The 22,205-nt window shown below is 38.4% G+C and overlaps 1 protein-coding gene across 7 annotated transcripts in view; it reads left to right on the forward strand.

Annotated features, from left to right (window-relative positions):
- Positions 1–22,205, forward strand: part of TMEM232 (transmembrane protein 232) — a 158,898-nt gene that overhangs the window by 23,840 nt on the left and 112,853 nt on the right. For all 7 annotated transcript variants that reach the window (XR_011558337.1, XM_070742940.1, XM_070742941.1 and 4 more), the window contains exons 7-8: positions 2,473–2,642; positions 11,108–11,286. Coding sequence is in view for 6 of the 7 variants with exons in the window: in XM_070742940.1 (XP_070599041.1) it covers positions 2,473–2,642; positions 11,108–11,286 (349 nt within the window). In the remaining variant the exon portion in view is untranslated. The remainder of the gene's footprint in view (positions 1–2,472; positions 2,643–11,107; positions 11,287–22,205) is intronic.

Genomic DNA, 22,205 nt, shown 5'->3' on the forward strand with positions numbered 1-22,205 from the left:
CCTGCAATTGATTGTAGGAAGAATTTGTTTTCCACAGTCCAGTCTGGACTCATTTTGTAGTCTAAAAGAAAGTTATTTCTGCCAATAAACCTTTCATTGCAAGTAAAAATAACTGTTAGAAAAATATGCTTTTATCCCAAAGATCAGTTCCAAATTATGAATAGAATTTGCTCAAACTGAATTACCCTGAAGGCTTTTTGTTGTGCTAACATGATCTGTCATGTTCCACAAAAAGGGATTCTGCAAAAGGTTAAATAATGTAGCATTGCACTATTTTTAAGAGTTCCCTGAAATTCAGATGTGACAATCTGAGAGTTTCATGCTGGTTAATGTGACTGAAAGAGCAGCTAATGGTGTTTGACCACACCAGACTAGTTTTTGCTCACAAAGGTGGTATTTCTAATGAATGCTAAAGATTTCCCTAATATATTTCAGATTTTTGGCATACATATGCATAGCTTGCAGTGACTCAGCAGGCTGGTGGGGGGAGGGCAGGGGCCGATGCTGCTAATATTGCAGTGGTGTTGCAAATTTGCCACTGCTGTTGGTTGTCATGGCCACACGTTCCTTCCCAAAATCAAGAATATAAAGACAGACAATTAAAAATAATATCAATGATATCAATGAAAAGGAATCCTCAATCTGAGTATTGCATTGGCAGTTCTGTGTTAGCAAAAACTTCAGAAGAGAAGGATTTAGGGGTAGTGATTTCTGACAGTCTCAAAATGGGTGAGCAGTGTGGTCGGGCGGTAGGAAAGGCAAGTAGGATGCTTCGCTGCATAGCTAGAGGTATAACAAGCAGGAAGAGGGAGATTGTGATCCCCTTATATAGAGCGCTGGTGAGACCACATTTGGAGTACTGTGTTCAGTTCTGGAGACCTCACCTACAAAAAGATATTGACAAAATTGAACGGGTCCAAAGACGGGCTACAAGAATGGTGGAAGGTCTTAAGTATAAAACATATCAGGAAAGACTTAATGAACTCAATCTGTATAGTCTGGAAGACAGAAGGAAAAGGGGGGACATGATCGAAACATTTAAATATGTTAAAGGGTTAAATAGGGTTCAGGAGGGAAGTGTTTTTAACAGGAAAGTGAACACAAGAACAAGGGGACACAATCTGAAGTTAGTTGGGGGAAAGATCAAAGGCAACATGAGAAAATATTATTTTACTGAAAGAGTAGTAGATCCTTGGAACAAACTTCCAGCAGACGTGGTTGGTAAATCCACAGTAACCGAATTTAAACATGCCTGGGATAAACATATATCCATTGTAAGATAAAATACAGGAAATAGTATAAGGGCAGACTAGATGGACCATGAGGCCTTTTTCTGCCGTCAGTCTTCTATGTTTCTATGTTTCTATCCCTCATTAAAGGATTCCCCCCATGTCCAGTAGCAGTATAACAAGATAATGACACCCACACCTTCCAGTTCTCAAGAAGTGCTGTAGTATGATATTGGATATAGATTAAAAAATGCCTGTGAAAAAAACGTGGTCGACAAAATATTTTATTAAAATCAATATGTAAATTTCATTAGAAATACCATTCACAGATTTGTGCTATCTTTATTGATTATGTTATGTCCTGATTGTGTTAGCAATTCTTTAAAGTGTAATTTCAAAAAACTTTACGTTGCAGCATTTTGCCATAGAAAAAAATCTGTTTAAAAAGAAGGTTCCCATTCCACTTGTAGCAGTATAGTAATGATCAAGTGTGTGTTCTTTTATTAGGAGTTATTGGACGGCTATTTTTTTTACATTGCGTTAAGATGCATATAAATATTCTAATTTATAATATTTTAAGATGGATGAAAGCTGCCATTGAAATTCACTGACCTATACACAAAACAGTAAGTTCGTGTTAAGCAGATCGCTTAAATTATCAGCTTGTTCTGCCTGCTTCATTGTTACCAGCTGTTGCTTAGAAGAAGCACATTGAATTCTTCCATTTAATAAAGGAGATAATAGCCAGATAAAAAATCTTTGTTGAGGGATAGTAATTTAGATCTGTAATTTAATATAAACTGAATTAATTTACACTTCCTACATATGATTCAGCATGCCTCTATTCCTGCATTTTTGCCTAAATATTAGACTGCAGTTAGGTGTATAAAAAAACCAATAGATTAGGAAACATTGCAGATAAAAAGACACCCATTAAAGAATATTACAATCTAAGTCAACTGTTTTATATAGATTTTTAAAAGTTCTACCCCAAAAGTTGAAAAAGAAGAGTAAACATGAAAAATATGTCAATAATACAGGAAGGAAAATGGACCTCTGTATTTTACACAGATTATAAAATTCTTCCATTAGAATTGTGCATGTAGTATTTTGTCAAGCCAGAAGAGGTCACACAATATTTATATATCCATTCCAGAAAATTCTTTGCTAAAGATTCTTTTCATTCCAACAATGGTTGATATTACAAACTAACAAGGTGTTGTTATTGTTGTTTGTGCCATAGCTTTAGCAGCATGTGAAATGTGCTATCAACTTTACCCAAACATCCTTTTTATGGTGCAATTTATGCTGAAGGCTGGAGAAATTATCTGTGAAACAACACTGGTTTTTGAATCACAATTACAATCCCAGGAAAATTTAGAAGAAATGGAGGAAAAAGCATTTCATGACACAGTAGGTAACAAATAATTGATACATGGTACATCAAGCAGCATTACCATGATTAAATAAGCATGCTTAATAATTCAGTAAGAACTTTAATAGTTGGAGTGGCAGATTGGCAACAGTTTTTTAAAAAAAAGATATGGGCTATCCTGTTCAAAGCCTAGTTCTTTGAAATCTTCCCTATCAGAAATATGTCGATCTAATAGGCATGTATACAGATACAAAGAATTGAATCTAAATATTTATCTTTTTAACAGAAGTTTGTAAGTTATGAAATGTTGTTGCATATTTACCACCAATTTGGACCTCATCGCAGAGACTTAAAATCATACTTACTCTTGGTTCCTTAGTAGAACTTTGCCTTTTTTTTGGTATTTCCTGAAACTTCCTAATCCTCAGTTAGAGATGTGTGGAGAGTACATACTTGCCTGCAGAAAGACAAAAACTATAGTTCATGAATAAGTAGCTCTGGATTAAAGTTTAGGATATTTTAGACACATAATATGAAGATAAGAGCTACTGAAGGAGTTTCTGATGCTTGAAAAATATTAAGTTGAAAAAGAAGCCAACAGAAGTCAAGCAAGTTAGATGCTATCATGAGTGCTGCCACTAATGAGACAAGCAAAAACTTTTAAGTATTGAAGAAACCAGTACTAATACCAGCAGACCATCCTAGTGACCAATATTAACAGACCATCCTTGGTCACAAAGAGTTGGAAATGACCAAGTGGAATTGTGAAAAACTCTTGTCTAAAATTCTGAAAAATTGCTTTTGAGATAGACCTGTTATTGATAACCTATGCTCTTCTTCAGCTGTATATGGCTACCACACCACATAATTACTAGTCATGTTATGGTTTATGAAAGTTGTTCTCCAAAATATCTGGAGAGCTACAATTTACTTATCCCTGGAATAGACTAGGAATGAGAGAATTAACTTTTGGATTATATTTTTTGGCAATTTCAGGCAATATGACCACAAGTGGGAATGGGATGGGATAATTATTATTATTATTATTATTATTATTATTATTATTATTATTATTAATAATAATTATTATTTATTAGATTTGTATGCCACCCCTCTCCGCAGACTCGGAGCGGCTCACAACAGTGAGGGATAGTGCATCCATCCTTGATCTCCTGGTGGTTTTCATATCATTGATCACGGTATCATAGCTCTACTAGATGGATAAATATCCTTAGACATAAGACAGGGCTATGGGAATTAGGGAATTAGTTGACATTCTAACTTGGAGGTCTGTATGGGGACCAACAAATTATAGATAAGGGGGCTTTGTGTTTTGGGGCCACCAGGACCTAGAAATTTACCATATTTTCTTCTAAACATGGTGGCATGTCCTAGACTGATCTGGTGAACTATCTGGGGATCCTTCTGGAGCCCCCTTATCTTCTGCTCAAAGAACAGATGACAGTTGTGGCTAGGAGGGCTTTTGCACAACTTCAGGTTGTGCACCAGTTAACCCCATTCCTGGAATGACTATGCTCAGTCACTTATGTCCTGGTCATCTCCTGCAAGAATTACTATAATGTGCTTTACAAGGAGCTTCCTTAAAGATCTTCCAGAAGCTTTGCCTGGGGCAAAATGTGATGACAAGGATGGCTATCAGTTTGTTTCCAGGTTCAATTCAAAGTGCTAGTAATCTATGTACTACTTAACCTCTATTGTCTGTCTGTAATCTTCAGTAAGCCCCAATGGTGCATCATAAGGCAACAATTTTTGAAACAAGTTACTTCAAATAGCCTAAATTAAAAATGTGTCCAAAATTGGGAATCTATTGTTCATGGAATTAAAATAGAAGGAACTTCATAAAAGTTGCATTTGCAAACAGTTAGCTGCAGTCCTGTTATTGTGATGTGGTGCTCCAAAGCTGTCAGAAAGTCAGAAATCACTTCTGCTCCCACTGCTTTTTCCTTTGCCATGGTCATTCTATTTAGGTAACAAGAAATATTTCTGAACTGATGGCTCAATGAGTCATGCATCATCTAGTGACCTATAAAGCACTATATAATGTGTGATCAGGATATTTGAGGGACTGCCTCCCACCAATCAAGTCTTCCTATCCCATCAAATCTGGCAGAAAAGGCAAGTCCAATCCAAGAAGGAGTGTCATTAGAGTATGTGAGATTTTCAATTTGAAGTTGCTAAGTTTGAATAATACTGACTTAGAGCAAAGGCAGGTTTTCAAACAATTTCAGAGTAATTGGCTTCTGACTGATGTCGTGGCAATATCAGATGCAAGGAATGAATATTATTTTATTTGTACTATACTGAAAGATACTCAGGTGCCACACTGTTCATACATTGGTATGTTTGTAAAAAAATTAAGAACTTGGAGAATTTCAGAATAATTATAGGTATGTCCCATACGGCTCTCTGAAGAGATATCTTTTAGGTAGCATATTGGAGAAGATCCTAATTGATGATGTTGTATAATTGAAGGGACCTTGAGCATAACCACACTGCCCAATCTTACCTGGCAGGCAGAAACTGAGAGATAGTCCCTCAAATATCCAATTTTTCCTTTGAATTAAGAGGCAGGCTTGTCATGTATTCTAATATAAAAACAGTGTATAAACTAAACAGATTTTCAGGACCATGGATGGAGAATAAGATAGAGATAGAGTCTAAGCTTCAGGTTTCAAATTAAGAGAACCAGTTTTGCTTTAGGAGGTGACAACTCCTGACTTACAGTGCCTTGTGAGATTGTTTGCTGTTAAAAATCATTTGCTGTTGCTGTGACATATGTTTCTGATTCCAGCAGGTTCTGCTTAGCCAACCAGCTAAGAGTGCTGGAGTGTAGAGTGGTGACAAATTCAATGTCTGCTATTCTGCATGGTTGCAGATATCCTTCTCTCACAACACCCTGCAGTGGCTTGGGTGGTTATTTTTTTTTTTAAAGTAAACTATGATGTTGGCTGCTGGAGGTTTTCACATCAGCTGTACTGCCATGATGAATATTACTTTTTGCCCAGACATAACAAATTTATTTTATTTATTTATTTATTTTATTTATTTATTTTGTCCAATACACAATACATGTTGAAGAGGATGGACATGAGGTATTATATATAAAGAAAATATATAAAAGTAGAGGAGAAGATATATGAAAGGAAGAAAGGATACATGATATATGAGATAAGGAGAGGCAATTGACAGGGGACGAAAGGCAGGCTAGTACACTTATATTTATTTATTTATTTATTTATTTATTCAATTTTTATGCCGCCCTTCTCCTTAGACTCAGGGCAGCTTACAACATTTTAGCAATAGCACTTTTTTTAACAGAGCTAGGCTATTGCCCCCACAATCCGGGTCCTCATTTTACCCACCTCGGAAGGATGGAAGGCTGAGTCAACCTTGAGCCAGTGATGAGATTTGAACCGCTGACCTTCAGATCTACAAGTCAGCTTCAGTGGCCTGCAGTACAGCACTCTACCTGCTGCGCCACCCCGGCTCAGCATATATATATATACGCCCTTACTGACCTCTTAGGAACCTAGAGAGGTCAATTGTGGATAGTCTAAGGGAGAAATGTTGGGGGTTAGGGGTTGACACTACTGAGTCCGGTAATGAGTTCCATGCTTCGACAACTTGATTGCTAAAGTCATATTTTTTACAGTCAAGCTTGGAGCGATTAATATTAAGTTTGAATTTGTTGCGTGCTCTTGTATTGTTGCGGTTGAAGCTGAAGTAGTCATTGACAGGCAGGATGTTGCAGCATAGGATTTTGTGGGCAATACTTAGATCGTGTTTTAGGCGTCGTAGTTCTAAGCTTTCAAGACCTAGGATTGATAGACTGTTTACGTAGGGCATTCTGTTTCAAGTGGAGGAGTGAAGGGCTCTTCTGGTGAAGTATATTTGGACATTTGGACATTTTCTAGGGTGTTGATGTCTGAGATGTGGTATGGTATTTAAAAGATGTGGTATGGTATTTAAAAGATCTTGTAGTAATGCTACATGGATTAGGAACACATGAAACTGCTTCAGTAATAGGCTAGACAGGTATCCATTTAAAGCCATACTGTTTGTTCAAAACCTCTTTGCAAGGTGCCCTATTGGACTTCAAAGTATAGTCCTTCAATTTTTTTGTTTTTTGTTTTTAAAAAGGATAAACATCTTGTATGAATGATAGCTATGTTTTTTTGGTAATGATTGATATATTGTGGTTGAAAATAATATGTCTGTGCATACTTCAAACATGCAGTCCCAGACCTCTAGAACATCAAATAAAAATGTAGTGTTCTCTAAATATAGTATTTATGTCTAACTTTTCTATTATTTAGGATCAGCCTAAACACTTGTCTTAGGGATATTCAGAAAACAAAGAATAAATTCTTATTTGGCCTAGCTACTGTTCTAGAAGAAATGAATGTTTTATGAGAGAGTAGGTTTCCCATCAGTTTATAGTAAGACGCTATTGTGCCTTTGCTTCAGGAGGAGATGGGAGATGTATGATGTAGGAAATGGAAAAAAACATGAGTTCCTGCCAATGCAGGTTCTGCCATCTCATAAGACCGAAGAAACAAAGCAAGCATACATTTATTTGGAGCAGTAGTTGATACAGTTAATGTTCTGTCCCAACAGTGAGCCCCCACCCTCCGAAATATGCACAAACACTGATTTAAAACATCAAACTGTTGCGCTTAATATTTCCTTAGTAGTAGGGTTTGGTATCAGATATAAGTTTGTCTGTGAGCTAGCTGCTCATTATAGTATTAACAACTTACCATAGTCCCTTCCTGGCTTCCTGGATGATTTACAGATATGTGTTTTGCAATTTTGAAAAGTTTGAGGAGTAATTTATTGTCCAGAACAATTTAATATCTTATAGAAACTGAGCTCCATTAATAGTAATTGAATCGCCATCGTGATATTTTTAGCTCTCTCTTAATAATGTCCCTAAAATCTTTTCTGCTCTGTTACTTTTTATAGAGATTCAAAATTATGCAAAAAAAAAAGGGACTTATTTAAAAAATCTCTCTCTCTCTCTTTAATAGCATCTATGTATATATGCATGTATGCTTGTATGTTGAAGCATAACTCTGGAACGCTTCAAGCAATTTCAAGGTTGACTCAGCCTTCCATCCTTCCGAGGTGGGTAAAATGAGGACCCTGATTGTGGGGGCAATATGCTGGCTCTGTTAAAAAGTGCTATTGCTAACATGTTGTAAGCTGCCCTGAGTCTAAGGAGACGGGCGGCAGAAAAATTGAATAAATAAATAAATGAATGAATGAATGAATGAATGAATGAATGAATTTCAACCAAAGTGTTACACAGATGACTTACTCTCTGGAGACAAACACTATGGAGATATCTCTGGGATGTGTGTGTGTGTGTGTGTGTGTGTGTGGCGTCCTACAGCAACATTTGTTTGTAATGTCATGGGAGGGGGGAGAGACCCTGATTAGACCAGTACAGCAGTAGGCTTATGAAGGGAGCACACCTCACTGCGGCAACCTGATCTTGCAGGAAAGAGCTTTACCATATTTTTCAGACTATAGGACGCATTGGTGTATAAGACTCACCAAGATTTCAAAGAGGTAAGTAAGGAAAAAAAGGTTTTGTCCTCCTTGGACCCCAGAAGTACTCTGCAAGCCTCCCAAATCCTCTGTGTGCCCCCTTTTTTAAAAAACAAAACACAACCAGGGGCGTTTTTGCCTTCCCTAGCCCCTAGGAGTACTCTGCAGGTCTTCAAACCCTTTGTGCACTCTGTGTTTTGCAAAAATGGAACAGTTTTTCACCCATTTTTGCAAAAAAAACCAGGGCATGCAGAGAGTCTGGGAAGTGCAGAGTGCTCCTGAGGGCTGAGGGAAGGCAAAAACACCTCCATTTTGAAAATAGTGGCCTATTTTTCACCCATTTTGTTTTGCAAAAATGGTGTGTACAGAGGTTCTAGGAAATCTGCAGAGTGCTCCTGGGAGGTGGGGAAGGCAAAAATGCCCCCATTTGTGCAAAAAATGACCCATTTCCCACTCCTTTTTTTCCAAAAATGGGGTGTGCAGAGGGTCTAAAAAGACTGCAGAGTACTACTGGGGGGCTGAGGAAAGGCAAAAATGCCCCCATTTTTGAAAAAAAAAGGCCCATTTGTCACAAAAATGGGATGAGGGGGCAGGGTTTCAGGAGGCCAAAAATGACTGTATTCAGTGTATAAGACGCATCAACATTTCCACCTTATTTTTTGGGCGGGGGGGAGGTGCGTCTTATACATAGTAATTAAAATTTCTGGAGTAGTTCTTTTATTTTTTGTGAATGCTTCCTAGTATGATCCTCATAGTTATTTATGATACAAAAAGGGGAAGCACCACGCATCATATACAGTACAAAAGCTGAACCCTCTTCCATCTTTTGCAATATTACAAAGATTTCTGAGAATCTTTTTGTATGTGGTACACATGCTTAAAATGGCATAGTAATTGTATGTTAAAACATTTTAGGCATCAACCTATACAAATGACTTCATATCTGTATACATATCGAATGCATTGTTACTCCATTTATCAAATAAGATTGTAGGGTAATATATATGGGAATGAAGTGTATCTATAAAAAGCTAGGGTCATACACTGATTAAGTCCAGTTTTTAAAACCAAGTCACCCTTACTGTCAATTATGCTAATTGCAGCTGTTTGGAGTGGTGGTAAGATTGTAGTATGTTGAGAGTAAGAGAAATGCATTTATTCATTGTACAAACAATCCATCATTTTTAATATCACATTAGAAGTATTTGGATGGTTCTATATTGAAGCTACTCTCTTGCAAATAATTGATATTTTTGTCATCCTATTTTCCATTCTTATTTGACCAATTTTGTTTCATCAATTGTCTTAAATGTAATTTTGCTTTCCTTTCTCCTTTGCCTTCCTTATTTTTCTACATCAGCAAATACTCTAGGTTCTAATATTTAACTTAAAGAAAATTGGTATCATTCATCATCTCCCTAATCATTAATTAGCTTTTTTATTACATAAAGCTCTACAAAAGTGTGTTGCTTATGTTTTTTTAAAAAGTGATAGCCTTTATCTGCCTTCTATTTTGGCTCTATTGATAAGTATGTTTAACATATTAGGCAGTGCCATCAAACATCTGCACAACAGTTTCTACAACAGTTGGAAATTTTCATTCACCCATAATTATCTTATTTATTTATTTATTTATTTATTCATTCATTCATTCATTCATTCATTCATTCATTTACTTATTTATTTATTTATTTATTTATTTATTTATTCAATTTTTATGCCGCCCTTCTCCTTAGACTCAGGGAGGCTTACATGTTAGCAATAGCACTTTTTTAAAAAACAGAGCCGGCATATTGCCCCCACAATCCGGGTCCTCATTTTACCCACCTTGGAAGGATGGAAGACTGAGTCAACCTTGAGGCAGGGATGAGATTTGAACTGCTGACCTGCAGATTTACAGTCAGCTTCAGTGGCCTGCAGTACAGCACTCTACCTGCTGTGCCACCCCGTCTCTTCTAATTTCTCTGCTACCGTATTTCCCCGAAAATAAGACACTGTCTTATATTAATTTTTGCTCCAAAAGTTGTGCTACGTCTTATTTTCGGGGGGTGCCTTATATTTCTCAAATAAGACAAATTCACAGGCAGAAAAGCTGACACCCCCAAAGAAAGTGTACCGTACGGTACACTGTTTACGGTACGGTACCTGTCAGTATGGCACCCACCCATACAAACGACGCCACTTATATGGTACAACAGTATACTCCCGCTATTGCAGCTTCCGGCCACTAGAGGAACTACAGTCTACGCACTGTAGTGGAGACTGTAATGGCGGTGAGACAGCAGTAGACTGTGTCTGCTGTTCTGGACAGTACAAAGCGATGGAAGAGGCCAGCAGGGGATGCCACGTTATTACGGTACCGCTATGAACAGCTTTGAATGGTACTGTATGTTTTTCCACTGTACCGTATGTAAACTTGACTACGCCTTATTTTTGGGGGGTGCCTTATATTAGCAAATTCTGCAAAACCTCTGACATGCCTTACTTTCGGGGTACGTCTTATTTTCGGGGAAACGGGGTAACTCTATATTATGCTGGTAAAACACACAAATCTGTCTCAAGATGGATCGAAAAACGTCCGCAGTAGAGATCCCAACCATGAAGCAAGAATGGGCTGTTCACACACATTTCTATTCAGAAATTAATGTAATACAATGAAAAACTAACACCAAAGAACATAATGAATAACAGCAAATGAAATATTTTATTCTTTTGACTGCTGTTCAATTTTTAAAGGAAACAATAACAGCAACAAAATGCAAACAACACAAATGCATAATGAAAATGAAATTAGAGGAATTCAGCATGATAATAGAATACTATTAAAATCAAATTTTAGTTAAAAAAAGATGCAAATCTGGGGGGAGAATTGCCAATTAATTTTGTATTTGCAATATTAATGGATTTAACCTTTTGTTCTTTTTGGTAGACAACCACGACTGCCAGCTCAGTAACTGAGTTAAATTCCAAAGAAAAGCCATTCAGAATTAATCCATTTCTTTGGCACAGCCTTCTTGTTTGGGTTTGTGTACATAATAGCAGCTCTCAAATGGATGCAGTCCTCATGCATGTCCTATTCTATAAGGAACATCTTCATCAAAAAAACTGGTAAGGGCAATCTTATAACTTGATATACCCTTGATGGAAATCACTTTTGTGCTGAAATGTTAAATAACCTTTATGCCTAAATGTTAATCACTCTACAGTTGCTTGTCAAAAAGATTTACAATTTTTGTGCCAGAAAGAGAAGCAATTTATATATTTTGTATTGCTTCACTTTATCTAGAAATTGTTTCTGTCCTTTTGACTAAGACATTTACCAGTCTGCTTTTATTAAATTATGTCTGTTATTGATAGCAACTTCATTTCATGATTTCAAAGTACAGTATCTGTCACATAACTAAACAGCTGCAGTGCAATGTGCCAATCCTTGTTCTGGGACCGATACTTGCCTCCATTTTTGGGTGCTCTTTTTGCAGAGTGTAATAAAACTAATTTTGCATGCTTACAATTAATTTTATGCTGGAACTGTATTCCTGATTGCTTCTGTTAATTGAAGCCTCAACAAGTTATAATTGCAAACTGCACTCATTGGAACTTTGCCTTATGCTTAAACTATTTTGTTAAGAAAAAAATTCTCAGATATACAAAATTACATGGAATTATAGGAAAGCTAATGATATCCCTGTTCTGTGATTTTGGTCTGAGATCTTTTTGGTGGGTTTAGAAATTGGCAAGATGAAGTAAACGCAATGATTTTTGAGGATTAATTTTGTATTTCTTATGTTTAACAACATGGAGGAATGCCAAACTCAGGTTATGTTTTAGCTGAATGTCAATTGGAACTGCATGGCTTCCATTTAAAAATAACTTCCATGGTAACTTTTATGTAGAGCCAGGCGTTTTTTTCCCATTGAATGGAGGAAGGAAGCATGAAAAAAATGTGACATGATTCAAGCTACAATTGCAGGTGTTTTAAGTGTCAAACAGCAGTGTGGTGCAAAGAGGAGGTCACACTGTTTGTTTACCTTAATCTTATAACCAGGTAAAGCATTCCTTGAAATCTGCATGTCTCTAATTTGGATTCTTCATAGTGTTAAAGTTGTCTGGTAGCCCTAAACAAAAGTGAGGAGGCATATCACAGTGTAAACATTGACAAAGGAGTTACTAGACTCCTCTCACTGGGTACTAGAAGACAATACCCTAACTATTTGCTTAAGCATCAAGAGGTACTTTGCTGATTCTGGCTTTTTATTGAATGACTTGTTCATGTAAAGAACACTCATCTCTGCTTAATTGCCTGCTAGACCATATGTTGCCTTTAGGCTAGTAGCTGTGACAATATAATAGTAATATCTAAGGAGACAAGTCAACATAACTTAGTGAAACAAATTTAAGACGATGGGTAATTTGTATGGTTTCTGTGTAACCAGATCTTCATAAATTCTGGAAAACACATTAAAATACTTGTTCATTTTTGCCCATTTCCTCTGAAAAATATTATGCACAATAATAGAATGATATTTCTATGTATGTTAAATCCATTAATCTTCATAAGCCGAAATTGAAGTGACCTGGTAATTTGGAAGACTGTTGTTCCTGTTATCCCTTATATCCCTTATAAGTAAGAATTACTGTTGGGTGAACCGAGGTTTGTGCCGAACTTTGCAGTGTTCAGCATGCCGAACCCTAACCCGAACTTTTAAAAAAGTTCAGGTAAAGTTTAGGTTCGGGTTCGGCGTTCGCTTGAACACCCCGAAACGCCAGCACCCGGGAGAAGAGTGGGAAATCCCACAATGGGATTCCGGGGCGGGGCTTTGACGTCACGGAGACTACCTCCTGGCCGGCCGAAATGGGGAGGAAGGAGTCTCTGTGATGTCAAAGCCCCGCCCCTGGAATGCCATCATGGGATTCCCCACCTACTTTTGCTTGCAGCACCGCTGCAGCATCCTTTTCTGTAAAAATAAAAGGAAGCAAAAGGAGGTTATTTTTACAGAAAAGGATGCCACAGCGGGTTGCTGCAGTTTGGATTCGGGTTCGGCAAAGTTTGGGTGAGTTTGCCGAACCCGAACTTCGTTGGGTTCACCTAACACTAGTAAGAATCTACATTTATTTCTAATTATTTGACTTATTGATAAGTTTTTTCTTTTCTTGGTGTACTGCTTGTTCGACATTAATATTCCTATTTTTGCTGATGACATATATCAAGTTTGGCTTTTGATCACCTGTGGGGAATTTGGCTTTTTCTTCATTTTTCTGCTGCAATTGCAGGAGTCTTTAATGAGGGCTTTCATTGCTTAAGTGTCCTCTATAGTTTGTGCACGTGTAATTATAATCATGTCTCTACAGTAAAGCGCGCAAAATGAAATCAATAAGGACTTAGTACTGCTTCCAGTATTCATAGGTTGGCTTGATCACTGCCTTTAGAGAGCAACAGAATGGAACAAATTGTTGAATCTTTTTTTCTTCTCAGATAGTTTGAGCAAATTCAGCTTATTGTTCAAAGAAGAATGTGGACTACATAAACTACAGTCAATTTCATACTATACAGAAATATTTATTGGAAGAATGGGAACAAAAACATGCACAGTTGACAAATTAGGCCAATGGCCTGTTGGATTGATTGACTGATTTGATTTAATTTTATTTGATTTGAATGTCGCCCCACTCCGTGGACTCTGGAAAGCTCACAACAAACATAGATTTATTGGATTTATTTTCTAAATGCAAAGTTATTCTGGACATTGTAGTCCCATAGTTTAGTTAACCATTCTTCTGAAGAGGGAATCAAACGTCTTTTTCAATGAAAATCATATAAAATATTTGCAATTGTTAATATATTCAGATTCTTATGGATCAGTGGTGGGTTGCTCCTAGTTTCGCCCAGTTCTGCACACTGGTAGTGCTGGCGACGGGAGTCTCTGCCCACCCGCCGGAACACTTCTGCACACGCGAACTGGTATCAATGGGTTTTAGAACCCACTACTGCTATGGATGAGAAAACAAGGTGTGTGAATTAAAAATGATCACCTGAAGAACTTGAATTACAGATAAGTAGGCCATTATTATTTATGGCCTTTATTACTTGGAAAAAGATAGATCTCATAAAATGAAAGACAAAATCGCTCAGGGCCTGCAACTAGGGCCCTTATCTATGTTAGATAAAATTTTAATGGCTGCTCAATGTAGTCCTGTGAGGGGATTTGGAGGAAAAGATGTACATAAATTGCCATTATTTTCATAGAGTGGCCCTACAGAAACAGCAGGAACTGCTCTGTCAGATCCTAGCACTCTTATGATAGTTTGGCCCATATTTTAAATGGGCCAAACTTTAAAAGATTTTGAAGAAGTAGTCCCAGACTCTTGCTTGGTCCTGGGAAGTACAGTGATCCCCCGATCATTGCGAGGGTTCCGTTCCAGGACCCCTAGCAATGATCGGGTTTTAGCGAAGTAGCGCTGCGGAAGTAAAAACACCATCTGCGCATGTGCAGATGGTGTTTTTACTTCCGCAGCGCTAGCGAGGAGCCGAAGATTGGGGGCCGCGCGGCTGTTTTAAAACGTCGCCGCCGGCATGGGGGGCTTGCCAGCACCCCCCGGACCCCCAACCCGGGTTTGGGGGGCTGCTAGAAAGCCCCCCATGCCGGCGGTGACGTTTTAAAACAGCCGCGCGGCTTCCCAACTGAGTCCCGAAGACAAACGTCAAAGGCGAACTTCCGCGTTTGTCTTCGGGACTCATTGGGAAGCCGCTAGCGGGCAGGCAGGCGGCGGACAAGCCGTTCGCTGGCGCCGCTCGCTCGCGCTTCCCAGCTGAGTCCTGAAGCCAATTCGCTTCAGGACTCAGCTGGGAAGCGGCGAGAATGAACGGCGTGGGCGGGCGAAGGGCGGGCGGGGCGCGTGGGCAGGCAGGCGGCGGACAAGCCGTTCGCTGCGCCGCTCGCTCGCGCTTCCCAGCTGAGTCCTGAAGCCAATTCGCTTCAGGACTCAGCTGGGAAGCGGTGAGAATGAACGGCGTGGGCGGGCGAAGGGTGGGCGAGCGGCAGCAAGGAGTTTGCGTGGGCAGTGGGGAAACTCCTCGCTGATGCCCGCCGCTCGCCCTCCCGCCAGCAAGAGGGGGAAGACCTAGGGAAGCCACCCAGCAGCTGATCTGCCCGGCGCCATCTACGCATGCGTGCCCATAGAAAAAAGGGCGCGCATGCGCAGATGGTGTTTTTACTTCTGGGTTGCAAAATCGCCATATAGCCATTTCGCAATGATCGGGATCGCAATACCTGGGGGATCACTGTACATCAATGGGAAATACTCCCCAAAAATTTTATTTTTAAGATCAAAGATCTTTCAGGCAGCATTCTAAGGTTTGGAATAATGCATGCAAAATTGTATCCCTGACTGAATGGAATGTACAGCCAGAGGGGTTTCCCCCCCCCTCTACATTTCCCTTTATATATGACAGCCTCAGATGGGTGGAAGGTCCTTGCGGCAGAGAACAGTTATGATGGTTATGATTATTGTTATCGTATACACAGCAGTGTGCAGGGACCAGTGCCTGAGCTAGAGTTGGCCTTCGTGCCCATCGAATTCTTCCCCAAAACCTAGGATTTATTGTTTTTAATTTGCGATTATTGTTACAAAGTTATCAAGGACCATGATGGTCATTTGAAAATATGCTGAAGAGAATATACTGAATATACTGAAAGAGAAAACTAAGAACGACTTGTTTGTATGTCAAACATGTATAGAATATCTCCGAGACTGCCTTCTGCCGCATGAACCCCCAGTGACCGGTTAGGTCCCACAGAGTTGGCCTTCTTCGGGTCCCGTCGACTAAACAATGTCGTCTGGCAGGACCCAAGGGAAGAGCCTTCTCTGTGGTGGCCCCGACCCTCTGGAACCAGCTCCCCCGGAGATTAGTATTGCCCCCACCCTCCTTGTCTTTCGCAAACTCCTTAAAACCCACCTCTGCCGTTAGGCATGAGGGAATTGAGACATCTCCCCCAGGCCTATATAGTGTTATGTATGGTATGCTTGTGTTGTATGTTTTTTTAAATAATGGGTTTTTAGATTTTTAAATATTAGATTTGTTCTCTGTACATTGTTTTATTATTGTTGTGAGCCGCCCCGAGTCTGCGGAGAGGGGCGGCATACAAATCAAATAGATTAGATTATGAAGTTTCCTGGCTGGAGAACCACACAGATATCTCCCCAGGCAGCTGGCCTGTGAGGACTGCTTGATTAGGATTGGGGAAAATGGTTCCCCTCATTCCATGCTCTCTTCCCAACCCCCAGGTTCGCCAAATAAGTCCCGACCTCCTGCTTTGGGAATCAGTCTACAACTGAGGCAGCAAAGGTGCAGCGAACTTGCTGGGAAGTCTGGCAATGTGTTTATGAGATGGTAGCATCCAGGAGGACTGGAGTGCTGCATCTCTATCGGACCTTGCTGTGAGACAGCTAGACTTTCAACGCCTATGGCTATAGGTAGGAAGATGGGGATCTGGGGAGTGGAGACTTTGGTGCCAAGTCTTCTTCCCCCATGAAAATCATCCACTACCCCATCCCACCCACTCCAGTTAAATGCCCATAGGGTTATAGGGTTTGTTTTAAACCGATAAAAAGATCTGTGCTACTTGTTATCAATATCCGAATGGAAATGAAGCTGCCGCTGATCCCGCTGCTGGTAGGCAGAGGCAGAATTGTTTTTTTCTTGTTTTGTTCCCCCAAAATTAAAGTGCATCTTGTAGTCCGGTGTGTTTTATACTTCAAAAAATATGGTACATACTTGACAAAATAAATAAATAAATGTTAATAAACAAACAACTGATAATAAACAAACAAACAAACAAACAAACAAACAAACAAACACATGAGATTCTTTAAAAGAAATATACTATATGACCAAGAGTTCAGATAGTTTCAACATTGTTCTAGATAAGCTCCAAACTGTAATCTCAATGGGTGAGACAGAACAATAATATGAACTTTCTTCCGCAAGATATTGAAGATCCATCTATGTCGCCAGGCATGGGGGGACTAACTATCTCTTACCCCACTACTACCTTTTTTTCTGACTGTAATACATGAGAATGGGGTGATTGTGCAATAATGATTGTTTTTAATATTTATGGGTTTTTAAATTTAGCTTTTTATTTAATATTGGATTTGTATTCTGTATATTGTATTATTGTTGTTGTGAGCCGCCCCGAGTCTTCGGAGAGGGGCGGCATACAAATCTAATAAGTAAGTAAGTAAGTAAGTAAGTAAGTAAGTAAGTAAGTAAGTAAGTAAGTAAGTAAGTAAGTAAACTGTGATTTACACCATGAAGTCAGCTCAAACACCCAGCTACTACCGTGAAAAAGGATCAGCAGGAAGATGTGAAAGAATGATTTTATCCAATTTATCCAATTAAAACAGCAACATATCTTCCAGTAGGGTGATTTTATCTTTTTCTTGCTGCAGAAACAGACACTGAATTACATTTGGTGTGAATTCAGCAATGGTAGATAATCATCCAATTGAGTGATACACTTTTTACTTGGGGATCAATTTGGAAGCATAGTTTAACTTATTTATCGACAACGGTTTATAATATAAATCATATAGGATCGTGGACCAAGTCCCTTAATTGTAGGGTGTAAGGCAACAGTCAAAACGATTTTATATATACAGCAAAAATATTTCAAAACGTCACAGGGTTTCGAAATCTTCAAGAGCCCCATTTATTTATATTGAAAAGTATTTCAAATTCAGAGAGGACAAAGTGCACTCTGTAACTTATCATTAACTGAGGAAAGGAGTGGAAAAGACATCACTTTCAGAAAGTTGTCCAAATAATGTATATTCACCTTTAAAAGGTTGGATAGCTTATCTCTGGCAGAATAGATTGTCGTACCAGGTATGCATTAGGGGTCTTTATAAATATATGTTGACTGAAGTAGCATTGTCATATATCCTAAAACTAATATGCATCAGCTGAATCATCTTGCTCTTCCTGGAGGCAATAGTTTCCATGATACGTTGACATGAACGAGACATACTGAATGAATGGTTTGATCCTTCAGTGTCTTTAGATAACATGACATCTAGCTTCTGGGCAGATGATCATCAATTTCAAGAGATTGGGGAAGCAAGAAGCAGTTAAGAGAAAGTGTGGGCATTACACTAGAGTGGGTAACTTCTAATGCTTGCTCCAAGTATCACTTCTGAAATAATGCTGCTCCATTCTCTCTATCCCAATAGAAGGTGAAAAACTGGTGTGTAACAGGAGCAAAGGAAATAGCAAGTCATGAACTGAAGGCTTTGGAACTGGACAAGATTTCTTTTTAAATTTGGAAAAAAAAATAGGGGGTAGTGGAGAGAGGTTTTAATCATCTTTCTTCCTTTTCTTGTCTGATCAGTTAGACCTGTGTCTCCCAACCTTGGCAACTTGAAGATATCTGGACTTCAACTCCCAGAATTCCCCAGCCAGCATTTGCTGGGAGTTGAAGTCCAAATCTTCAAGTTGCTAAGGTTGGGAAACACTGAGTTAGATGATGCAGGCAAATTGATTGCAAGTTTCATAATAATGGAGCTCTGTAGTGCAAATTGTAACCGAAACAAACATGAAATATCCCTCAAATAAGAAAGAATATTTCAAAATAAAATAAATATTCTGAAGAAGCTCAACGAAGCATGTTATATCTGTGGAACTTGAGGGAAAAAACAGAAATTAGTAGAAGCTGCTCTTAGCAGCATGCAAGTGACTAACAATAATAATAAATTTATTGTCATTGTCAAAACAATGAATTGTCATTGGCAACAAAAGTTGTATGACACCCAGAGACCAGTCCCACCATACATAAAATCAGAATAGGTAAATTTAAAAATAGATTAAAGAATAGAATAAAATGTCCCACCCACTACAAATTCCCCACCCTGAACCACTCAACCATCCACATGACAAACCGAGTAATATTGTCCAACAGTTCACCGATGGTGACCCTTTAGTTCGTTGTTAGATGCGAGTATAGCTCTGGGATAAAAACTATTCAGGAAACGTGTGGTCCGAGTTCTAGTTGTTCTGTATCTTCTGCCAGAAGGCAACAGTTCAAAAAGATTGTAAGCAGGATGAGAAGAGTCTTTGAGAATGGTATGCACCTTCCTAGAATAGCGAGATGTGAAGGTGTCAACCAGGGCGGGTAGCTGGAGCCCAATGATGTTCTGGGAAGTTTTAATAATTCTCTGTAGAGCTTTTTTGTTCACTACAGAGCTGCTCCCATACCAAGCTAGAATGCCGTATGTCAGGACACTCTCAATGGTGCTGCGATAGTAGGACAACAGTAGATGCTGAGATAAATTTATCTTCCTGAGCATTCTCAGGAAGTACAGCCTCTTTTGTGCCTTCTTCACAAGCATATTAGCATTCATAGTCTATGAGAGGTCCTATGAGATATAAGTGCCCAGAAATTTGAAACTACCAACCCTCTCCACCTACTCGCCATCTTTCTTCCTCCTAAAGTCAATTATTAGTTCTTTAGGTTTTTTGGTGGTAAGTGTAAGATTGTTTTCTTTACACCATAATGTCAGCCCTTGTACTTCATTTCTATAAGCAGACTCATTGTTCTTATTAATGAGCCCCACCACTGTTGTATCGTCTACAAATTTAATAATTGCATTGGTGTTATACAGTGGGGTGCAGTCATGTGTATACAAAGAATAAAGAAAAGGGCTTAGCACACAACCCTGGGGGGCTCCTGTGCTTAGTATCTGAATGGAAGAATAATGAGATCCTATCCTTACTGACTGGCCTATCTGTCAAAAAATCCTTTACCCACAAACAAATCCCCTGGTTTATACTCAAATTAGACATTTTAAAAAACAGCCTGTTTGGTAGAATAGTGTTAAAATCAGAGCTATAATCCACAAATAACAGCCTTACATAAGTTCCCTGGCTCTTGCCAGGCATTTCTAAGCTCCATGCAAGTGCAGCACCTGTTTGTAGAAGTACAATGACTGTAAGGAAGAGTAAAACATTTTTTTCAACTTTAAATGTGCTTTCTCCACTGCATCGCTTTCTCTCCTTGCTTGCGCTGCTTCAGGCAAAGGCATTATTTAAATTTCCATTTCTTTCACCAACCTCATCAGATTCGTACCCTGGATAATATATATACCAGTATTATATACTATTATTGTATCAACTGCTTTACACATAGAATGGACTCATTTTAACATATTTCACTTTACAAATTTGCATTTTTCTTACTGCTTTTATTAGAGTTCTTTGGCTCAGTTACAGCTAGCAAGTATTTTGAGTTTCAGTAATGACAGAATCCTACTTGGAGAAAGTACACATTTACCTAAGCAGAAAAAATTTAATCTTTTTTAAACTTATAAAGTTAGAGTCAAAGAATAAAAGAGTAATAAACTGGATTAAGAGGAAGCATCATTTAAAGGAAGTAAGAGGTAAACTACCTTTAAAATTCAATAAGAATGATATGAATAGGAAATACTGTTATCTGTAAGGTTAAACATTAGGAGCATTACATCTTGCAAATGTAATTGTTTTTCTGTGTGAGTGGGAAAGAACCTCTAAACTAGTTAGGGATAGCAAAAGGGTTGAGGTAAAAATTCCACGATTATTTTGGGAATTGGATCTGTGACGTTTCTTTCAGAAATAGCACATTGCCATTAGTACTTGGGCTACAATAAGAAAGATAATTTACACCTAGAAGCATGGACAGTGGTTCTCCTAACCTCAGACTGAAATCAGTCTAGAAAATTGAATCAGTGTCACGGGTGCTTGTAAAGTTGAGTAAAAGATTTTGGTTAGAAAGAAGTAAGGATAATTTACCTGGGAAAATATCTAACATCATTCTATGAAGTCAGGAAACAGTAGGCAAACCACCAAATGGAGGTGCATCTCATGTCTACTTTCTTTCATATTAAGTGGTCAGAAAAAAACATTTCTTTTTAAAATTGTGTCAATACTGAACAAGTAGGTGAGATAAAACTGGTTTTTTTGCCTCTGGCTATAAGCAAAAATGAACAGGTGTGGTAGTGATGTTCCTGCAACTATTGTGCTATTGTTGCCCAAAACAAGTGGCCTGTTTTTCAATTCTCCTTATTCTCCTACAAATATGGCTCACGCTCATGTAAATACAATGGATATTTTGCTATACTATTGGCAGTGTGCTTATTGCACAGCAATTGTATTTTGTAACTCTGTCATCACCATTATATTTGTACAGATTTTTTGCAGTTGACTTCTGTTATTTGACATTTCAATTGGTCCTTTCTTAATAACCACTGTTCAATGACTACTCATACTTGTGATAGGCTCAACTAGGGATAGTTCCATCTGTTGCACCAGCCTTCAGTTATGTGGTCACCGTTTGTGACCTTCCTTAATGGCTTCTGACAAACAAAGTCAATGGGGAAGCTGGTAGCAGGTTGCAAATGGGGACCATGTGAAGTCCTTACTTAACCACTGATGGTGATTCACTTAATGATGACAACTGGGGGTGCAAGAATTGGCATCACTAACTGGAGTTGTCATATGATGTTGCACTTTATAATTAGGTTGCTTAGCAACAGCATTTCCTGTACCAATTGTTGTAGTTAACTATAGTGAACTGAGGACTATCTGTAGTTCTCATTTGTATGTTTCCAAAATAATTGCTTATTCTGTCTAAAAGTTCATATTTTATATATATTTTATATGAGATATTGAAATGTTCTGAATGTAGTATATTCTTTCATAGTTAATTCTCTTTTCAAGATAAGCAGTATTTGCTATGAAGTACTATTACCCTGTATAACCCATAGGGCCTACAACTAAAGATTCAGATTGACCTACAATGACTACACTGAATGACCTATAATATCAGTAAGATATTGGTTGAGGTTCTGTGCTGATAGATCTACTTCCATCTGCTAAGCTAGGAGATAATAATCACTTGTAAAATATTTAACAGCCTCCCAAATAAAGCAATCTAACATTATTGTTTACATCTGAGGCTCACTTTATTAAATTTGCATACAGATAAAAACAGTATGAA

Source organism: Erythrolamprus reginae, chromosome 2 (assembly GCF_031021105.1).
Source record: "Erythrolamprus reginae isolate rEryReg1 chromosome 2, rEryReg1.hap1, whole genome shotgun sequence".
Taxonomy (NCBI): Eukaryota; Metazoa; Chordata; class Lepidosauria; order Squamata; family Dipsadidae; genus Erythrolamprus; species Erythrolamprus reginae.